Genomic DNA, 9984 nt, shown 5'->3' on the forward strand with positions numbered 1-9984 from the left:
GTAGTTAAAAGTAGATCCCTATATATAGATAATTTAATATTTAAAATTTAAAATTTATTAGTACATAAAACGTATACGAAATTAAATATTAAAACTTAAATATTAAAACATTAAAATTAAAATTCAAAATTTTAAATTTTAAATTTTAAATGGTAGTTAAGAGGAGATCCCAGTAATTTAAAATTTAAAATTTAAAATATAATATTTAAAATTCAAAATTTAGTTTTTAAAACAATTAAAAATTAAATATTCAAAATTCAAAAATCAAAATTTTAAATTTTAAATGGTAGTTTTAAATGGTAGTTAAGAGGAGATTTCCTATATAGGTAATTTAAAATTTAAAATTTAAAATTTAAAATGTTTTTTTTAAATAATTTCATATTTTATATATTTATTTTTACATTTTGCGAATTATTATATGAAGATATTTTTTAATTATATTTTTTCATTTATATAAACAATATTTAATATATAGATCAAAGTGTTTTTTAAATATTATCATATTTTATATATTTATTTTCACATTTTGTAAAATATTTTCTGAAAATATTTTTAATTTAGCTATCTATTTTCTGTCATAGTAATTTTTTTTCTTGCATTGCATTAGTGATTTTTGGTTTCCAACAATGTTTTTATAATTTGTTTTGCTTTTAGTATTGATTTATATTTTAAAATTTTTTAAATCATTATTCTAATGTTTATTATTATTTTTTTACATTTTAATACATTACATAACCAAATGGAAAATATAAGTTCTTTTTATACATTTATTTTCACATTTTGAAAAATATTTTCTAAAGATATTTTTTTACGCTACTTTTTTAAATAATATATTGATGAAAATGTTTTTAAAAATATTATCTGTATTTAATATATTTATTTTTACATTTTGCGAATTATTATATGTAGATATTTTTTAATTATATTTTTTCATTTATATAAACAATATTTAATATATAGATCAAAGTGTTTTTTAAATATTATCATATTTTATATATTTATTTTCACATTTTGTAAAATATTTTCTGAAAATATTTTTAATTTAGCTATCTATTTTCTGTCACATACTAATCTTTTTTTCTTATTGTATGTATGTTTGCATTGCATTAGTGATTCTTGGTTTGCAACAGTGTTTTTATAATTTGTTTTGCTTTTAGTATTGATTTATATTTTAGAATTTTTTAAATAATTATTCTAATGTTTATTATTATTTTTTTACATTTTAATACATTACATAACCAAATGAAAAATATAAGTGCTTTTCATACATTTATTTTCACATTTTGAAAAATATTTTCTAAATATATATTTTTTTTACGCTACTTTTTTAAATAATATATTGATGAAAATGTTTTTTTAAAATATTATCTATATTTAATATATTTATTTTTACATTTTGCGAATTATTATATGAAGATATTTTTTAATTATATTTTTTCATTTATATAAACAATATTTAATATATAGATCAAAGTGTTTTTTAAATATTATCATATTTTATATATTTATTTTCACATTTTGTAAAATATTTTCTGAATATATTTTTAATTTAGCTATCTATTTTCTGTCACATACTAATCTTTTTTTCTTGCTGCTGTATGTATGTTTGCATTGCATTAGTGATTCTTGGTTTGCAACCGTGTTTTTATAATTTGTTTTGTTTTTAGTTTTGATTTATATTTTAGAAGTTTTTAAATAATTTTTCTAATGTTTATTAGTTTTCTACATTTTAATACATTACACAACAAAATCGAAAATATAAATACAGATGAAGAGTAGAACGACAAAACCAAACTTGAAGCTAAATATTGCAAACATAAAACGAAGAATGATCATGGAACAAATGACAAATGAACTATCTACACGAAGCAGAAGTTATAGAGAAAGAAGATTGAAATCAATTCGACATTTGGCTCGATCAATCAATAATGCAGGTAACAAAAATGTTATATAAACATTTAACTTTTCATAACTATTATTTTTAATTTTTTTTTATATAGTTTTATTTATTCCTTCATTTAACTTGACATTTGAAAGATTAAACAATAACGAGGCAGCACTAAGTAACACACCTTACTGAATAAGGATGATCAATTATAAGGATGATCAATCATTCGCATTGGTTAAGCCAATTGATATCAAGATATAATGATTTTACATATAATGATGATAATAATGTCATTTTTTATTCATAATGTATTATAAATTTATATTGTTAATATAAATGTCTGAAAAGTAACATTTTTCTTATTTTAATTTTAATATTAAATATAAATACAATATAAATGAATACATAAAAAATGCGGATACAGAGGCGAAGTTTGGTGTTGAATAATGGTTAAAGTAGTGTGGAGATCAAGAAAACGCTGCGAACACATTTAATGTTCCATTCATTCCACCGTTTCCAAATACATTTTCTGCATTTCTTCCATTTAAATGCTTCATTATCTCAGATGCTATAATATTTTATTAATTCCTAATATTTTATCAAACATGCTTTTCACTGCTCTTAATACTCTAAAAACATCCCATCTTAAGCCAAATTATAAACAAACAAATATAGAACAATTATGAAACAATCCATATTCTAAAAACTTTCCAAAATCTAGTGTTCTAACCTTAAAACTCACTGTACAAGTCTCCTTTAAAACCAATTTTCCAATCATATAAAACACTCTAATAATAATGAAAAAACAAATGAAGTTACTCCATCAACCACTCACATAACTGCATCAAAACCTAACTAACAATAAACACTCAACTACAACAACACAACAAAAACATTACATCCATTTTTTTTCCATAAACAAACAGGTGCTATATAGGATCACTGTCTTGTTTTCTTTCAACCTTTCACTAAATATTTTCCTTTACAATTCCAAAGAGAATGTGAAGAGCATGCCAATTACTGTAGATTTATTATTTAATTGCAAATTATTTGAAATAGAACTTTTAAAATAGTATAAAAAGTTAACAGTTTTTTTTCATACAATGTAAAACAGTTCTTTCAAATTGCTTCTGTTCTTTCTTGTGCACACCAAAATTTCACACACGCTTACCCACTTGAAACACGCGCAGAGCAACATGAACTTGTTTCAGACACAAGCCTATGAGGTGTGTTCTTTTTAGTTATTAACCGCAAAATTTTCAGTTCCAAGTGATCCCAAATTATCTTTGATCATTTCCTACTTTGACTCAGCATCCAATAATCCTCAATATCAATGGCTTTAGTTTTCACCACCAGACGTAAGTAAGTGCAACTCAGATATATACATACATATATATATATATATATATATATATATATATATATACATACATTTATATATATAGAGAGAGATTTATATGGTTTTCTCTTGAGTTTTCTGAGTATAAGGCAGAAGAAGACAACTGAAAGAGAAACCATGGATGTAGAAGTGCAGAAAAAGTTACTTTCTCAAGAAAAATATGGCAGGGCTCAATCTGCAATAAGGTGGTTGGTGCTGGTTGTGTTTGTGGGTTGGATTTTCGTATGGATAATGACTCCCACAAACACTTACCAGCAAAAATGGAAGCATCGCCTTCAAGCAAAGACTAATTCTGGTTTTGGTAAACAAGGTCTCTTTCTGATTCAACTATATATATATATATATGAGCAAATTCACTTCATGTTTACATGCATTTAGTTTTTTGTATTAGATATCCAAATTCCAATTTATGACCTTCTTTTGCAGGTGCAAGGCTTCTGGTTTACACTTCTCCAATCCTGTTGATAGCTGCTTTGGGATGTGTCTACATCCACATAGCCAAAAAAGGAAACGGTTCCAACGCGGAAAGGTCCAATATTTTCTTATTCTTGAAACCCCCATTTCGATCTTCTTATCATATTTGTTCTCCCAAGTGTTTTATTTTGTTAAAAACTAGTTCTGAATAATTGGCTTTGTTAATTTGGTTCATCAGTTATGGAAAGAAAGACGAGGTATCCATATGGAAGCGTTTGGTGTTTGTGAGAGGCCCTCTTGGCATAGTTTCTGGCACAGAACTGGCCTTCTTCTCTATGTTCATTCTTCTCCTCGTTTGGTCCTTATCAATCTATCTGCACAATGGCTTTGCCAAAATCACCCACAAATCAGCAGCAGAACACGGTGTAGAAGTGTAAGAACATTCTTATCAACCACTTAGATTTCAACAACTCGGTACTTGGTTGCAAAACATGTCCTTTAAACTGTCATTAACAAATTGTTATAACCACTTCTTATACACATTATTAAAAAATTCAATTAGAAATTGATTAGTATACCAGTACTAAACTATCTTGTTCTTAATATTCATGAAAAAGGCTTGGTGGTGGTGATGGTGGAGGATTTTATATTAATTTTTTGCAGCTGGCAGAAGAGACTAGCTAGTGCAGGTGTGAAGTTGGGTTTGGTTGGGAACATATGTTTGGCCTTCTTGTTTTTCCCAGTTGTTCGTAGTTCATCAGTGCTACCACTGCTTGGACTCACACCAGAGAGCTGCATCAAATACCATATTTGGCTAGGACACATTGCCATGACCCTTTTCACTGCTCATGGTATTATTTTCATCGTCTATTGGGCAGTTACTCATCAACTTTCAAAGGTTCATCTTCATATCCTTACTACTATATATTCTCTTTCTTTTGGTGCCTTTCGAAATGTCAGCATTTCACAAAGTAAATGTTAAATAAAAATATTTATAAATTTTAAAATGCGAAATATATTTAATGCTCTCTTCACTGAATAATAGCAGTAAAACTGTGGAAGTTGCTGCAATAATAAATTATTACTATCACCAGAAAATTTAATGTATTCATGTGAAAAATCTAAAAAGTAGTGCATCAATGCAATAAACCGAGACAACAATTTATTTTCTAGGGAACGTGAAGAAGATAAAGAGGGAATAGGGAATACACTGAAAATAACATTGAAACGAGGACTCACTCTCACTCAACAACACTCAAGGAATATAAATGTTGATGTTCACACTTTCTTCCTATAAATCAAACCACAATAGCTGTTAAGAGAAAATAGCTCAGGTAATAACAATGTAAAACTCTTATTTAATTAATAATACATTAATTAAATTTTGTAAAAAAGAGGTCACACACATCAACTACATACAACTCAATCTAAAGCTCACCTTATAAACTCATTCCTTATAAACTCGTTTTATAATATTCAGCTTAAAGTCCACTTCTTAATATGATATTAAAATCTACCTTGACGAGTGTTTTTGTTAAACCTATCGTGTCACCTGTATTAAACCACTATCGTATCATCCATAAGTATTATAAGGTTGAATTAGACTTAACGTAGACTTCTTAATCTTAGAAACCATAATTTTATAATGTTCGGTTAGACTTAAAGTTCACTTCTTAATATGATATTAAAGTTTGTCTTAACAAATATTTTTGTTAGACCTATCGCATCACTTGCTATTAGGCTACTATCACACCATTCATAAGTATTATAAGGTTAAATTAGGCTTAAAGTACACTTCTTAATCTTAGAAACCATGACTTTAGTTGACTGTAAAAAAATGACAGTAGCAATATGGAAACTAAATCATAGTTTGACATATATTTGATGTTGTTTGTTTGGGAATATGATTGTATTTTATGTTGGAGGTATGAAGCAGATGTTGGAATGGAAAAGAACAGGGATATCAAATGTAGGTGGAGAGGTAGCTCTGGTTGCTGGTTTGTTGATGTGGATTGCAACCATCCCTCGTATTAGGCGTAAAGCTTTTGAGCTCTTCTTCTACACTCACTACCTCTACATTCTCTTCTTCATCTTTCACGTTGGCTTCGCCTATGCATGCACTATGCTCCCTGCTTTCTACCTCTTCTTAGTTGATCGCTACCTAAGGTTTCTGCAATCAAGACACCAAGTTCGTTTGATTTCTGCTCGTCTTTTGCCTTGTCAAACTCTACAACTCAACTTCTCCAAGACCCATGGTATAATTAATACAACACTACTATAAACTCTAGAGCAAATATTTGATGATATTTTTACATTTTGTAGTTTTATTTATTTATTTTATTGTATATTATGAATGTGTATTTGTCATTAATAAGTTGAAAAAACAACGTGTATACATTGATAATATTATTTTAAAAATCCAACTGAATTAATTATTTTTATTAATTTGTGTGATTATGTAAAAAGTTTCTTATAAACCAAGTTGATGTTAATTAAGTGTCATTGTATTGTATGAATCAGAATTGACATTAACAGAAACATTGGCAAGATATCAAAACAAAATAAAAATTTTAATCAGATGAAACCACAGAATAAGACTAAAAGTCTTCTGCATATAGCTCTTGAGAGTGCTTTATTATTCATGATTTGATTTTTTTTCAGATGTGACATGTGTTTTGGATTTTAGCAGGTTTGAGTTATAGTCCCACAAGTATCATGTTCATAAATATACCAAGCATATCCAAGCTACAGTGGCATCCATTTACCATTACTTCTAATAGTAATTTGGAGCCAAAAGTGCTGAGTGTTGTCATTAAAGGTGAAGGAACTTGGTCCCAGAAGCTCTACCAGATGCTTGCAACCCCTTCTGCAGCAGTTGATCATCTCAGTGTCTCTGTTGAAGGTCCATATGGACCTGCATCAACCAATTATCTAAGGTCTGCATCTACTGAACCAAAAGCAAATTTACATGCAATTTGCATCCCTCACTTGTAGCTAATTCATATCTGAAAATGTTTTGATTTCCTCATATAACTAGGTATGACACTCTTGTGATGGTTAGTGGAGGGAGTGGAATCACCCCTTTTATCTCCATCATCAGGGAGCTAATGTACTTGAACACAGCATTCAGACGTAGAACCCCAAAAGTGATCCTAATTTGTGCATTCAAGAACTCTTCCTATCTCTCAATGCTGGACCTGATCCTTCCAAATTCTGGCACCCCCTTTGATATTTCTAACATGAAACTACAAATTGAGGTCTACATCACAAGAAAGGAGGAGCATATATTGGAAAGTCAAATTCACCTTGAACATATAAGGTTCAAGCCCAAGGCAACAGATGCACCCATATCTGCTATTTTAGGTCCTAACAGTTGGCTTTGGCTTTGTGCTATAATCTCATCCTCCTTCATTATTTTCCTCATCCTAATTGGGATCATTACACGATACATCATTTTCCCTGTAGACCATAATTCTAATAAAATGTTTTCACAAGCTTTGGGGTCATTCCTCAGCGTGTTAGCAGTATGTGTGTCCATAACAATGGCTGCTAGTGTGACTGTTCTTTGGAACAAGAAACACAACGATAAAGAAGCAAAGCAGATGCAGAAGTTAGAAGGGTCATCATCAACAGAACCCCCAGAGTTGAATGGAGGGGATAAAGAACTGGAAAGCCAACCACACCAATCCCTTGTTCAAGCTACAAAAGTGCATTTTGGTGTAAGACCTGATCTGAGAAGTAAGTCATTTACCCCACTTCAAGGGTAAAAAATGCGTTTTAGAACTCTAAAAAATTAGTCAGAAATTGTTTTCATTCACACATTTTAAAAACAGTGGATTTGATCTTCCTTTTTCTAAAACATACTGGATTGATTAAGAACAAAATTGACCACATTTCATAAACAAAAAGACCATACTTAACTATCATTTTTAAAATGCAAGAACTAAAGGCAAATCTGAGCGAATGATGAATAACATGAAGTTTGAATGTTTTATTCTTGTTCTCATTTTCCAGAAATGCTAATGGAAGTTGAAGGGAGAAGAGTGGGAGTTTTTGTTTCGGGACCCAAGAAGATGAGGCAGGAGGTTGCAGCCATTTGCTCATCTGGTTTAGCTCAAAATCTGCACTTTGAGTCTTATAGCTTTAACTGGTAATTTTAGTGGGACTTCTCTAGAACTTGTAAAATGTGCATCTAGTTACTGGTAGAAGCACTGGTCTCAGCCAACAATTTTGCCTTTTTGTTGGTTTAATTATACAAATAGTTAGGTCCTAATCATTGCTTCTAAGAAATTTATTATAAAGAAAAGCAAATAAATTCTCAGTTAAAAATGTAATTAATGGATAAAAAGAGAATGAAAAGGTTTGGTGAAGGACCATCTCCTACTGCTGCTCACCAACATGTTGACTCCAAGCAAATAACATTTCAATTTTCATAAATAATTTTTTTTCTTCCTCAATTTATATATTATCTTCACTAGAAAATCATGAAAAAAAAATTAATTTTAATAACAAAAAATAATTAATTGATATAATAACTAAATTAGATATTATTTTAAAAACTAAAAAAAAATTTAAATCAATTTTTATTATGTTTCTAAAGTGGTAGTCAATTAGATACTAATTTAGAAATCATTTAACAATAATAAAAACTAATTTAAAAATTAAAATTTTTTAAATGATCTTTAATTTAATCACTTACTAACTAATTATTTTTTAGTTATAAAATTAATTTCTATTTTATAATCTTGTGATTACTATATATATGTATTTTTTTTTCTTTGTTCATAAACAAATAACTTTTTGTCTTAAATTTTGTTATAAAGTAAATTACGTAGCAATAAAGGTTGTAAGACAGTTCGGTTTATTTTGCCAAAACGAGGTAAACAGACTAAAATTCTGTGCTAACTTTTTTAAAAAAAGTTGTTTTTTATTTAATATAATATCACTTTTCATCATTTAAATTTTTAATTGATTAATAAATGTCTATAATGAATAGATTAAATTATTACTTTTACATATTAAATTATTTCATTATAATTAATAATTAGAACTTAAATTTGTGAGTGTTAATTATTTAAATATAAAATCTATTATATATTTACATCATTCAAATATAATACAAATATTTTTATTTTTTAAACTATTTTTTTCATTTAAATTTTAAGGGAAGAATAATTGAAAATATCTATTCACCCACCAAATTAAGCAGTGGACTGGTGGGTCTCATTTACTCTATCACCCCTACACAACATGTATTTTTTTTCAAGAAAATAATCACTACATAACATTATAGAATAGTTTTATATTCAATAAGTAGTAGGTGAGTTTTTATTAGTTAATTGAGCATAAAAAAAATAGAGATATATAAGAGTCGGGTTTAACCAAGCTCATTATTTAATTTAATAAAAAATGATTTATGCTTTTATGCATGTTGTTATTAATACATAGTTATACATTAAAATAAAATAAAAACTAGTGTGGTGATGTTTAATACAGTGGTGCCATGATTATATTTATGGAAAGTCTTCAATTTGACTAAATACAATGGAGTCTTCAATTAATAAGATACCCAATTCCAGGAGAAAAAGACGAAAATGCCCTTAAAAATGGTTAAATATATAAGTACATTCTGGATCCTTTTTTCAGAATATGTTTCCAGAACAAATTTTTTGTATTGCAGATTTTTTTTTATCTGAAATGGGTTTTTGATTAAAAATGTTCGGTAGGAAGAATTTGACATAACAAACTAATAAGTGACCATAAACATGGGTTGGCCAAACAAATCCACATATAAGGAATTTAATTAAGTTTTAATAACATCTTTATCTTGTGTAATAATAAGATAGTTAGATGCATGAACCAGCTTTAATTATCAGTAGTTGAAATTAGTTTACTACACTTAACCTCTTATTTTAGAAAATGCTAGAAGCTTCTAGAAAATATAGTCAAGATATTATTCTTTGATGTTTTTTACACTGTACTTGTTTTAAGAACATTTTATTTTGTTGACAAACTTGCTAGTTATGGCTTAGTTCATAAACATAACTATGCTGGGTGAAATTAGATTCCTAGTTTTATTAATTGTGGCTTTATCAGAAACAGGAATGATTTTCCTCCCCCCTGAGTTTTGCCCTAATCCACTCCTAGTTGCTATGTACCTTTGTTTTTCATTTATGAAAAATTTGATGTATCAATTTTGTTGAGGTATTAAGTTTCTGCAGTGATGCTTTAGCAGATCAACCTTTTCATAAAAAATATTACATTTTTTTAATAATTTTTAAAC

The 9984-nt window shown here is 27.9% G+C and overlaps 1 protein-coding gene across 1 annotated transcript; it reads left to right on the top strand.

Annotated features, from left to right (window-relative positions):
* Nucleotides 1-3370: 3370 nt before the first annotated feature.
* Nucleotides 3371-7972, top strand: LOC137825585 (ferric reduction oxidase 2). The gene is made up of 8 exons (XM_068631286.2): nucleotides 3371-3597; nucleotides 3714-3816; nucleotides 3940-4134; nucleotides 4365-4599; nucleotides 5638-5956; nucleotides 6391-6637; nucleotides 6739-7439; nucleotides 7716-7972. Exons 1-8 carry the CDS (start codon nucleotides 3405-3407, stop codon nucleotides 7853-7855), a joined length of 2133 nt encoding a protein of 710 aa, XP_068487387.1. The 5' UTR covers nucleotides 3371-3404; the 3' UTR covers nucleotides 7856-7972.
* The last annotated feature ends 2012 nt before the right edge of the window (nucleotides 7973-9984 follow it).

Source organism: Phaseolus vulgaris, chromosome 8 (genome assembly GCF_051622355.1).
Source record: "Phaseolus vulgaris cultivar YP4 chromosome 8, ASM5162235v1, whole genome shotgun sequence".
Lineage (NCBI taxonomy): Eukaryota > Viridiplantae > Streptophyta > Magnoliopsida > Fabales > Fabaceae > Phaseolus > Phaseolus vulgaris.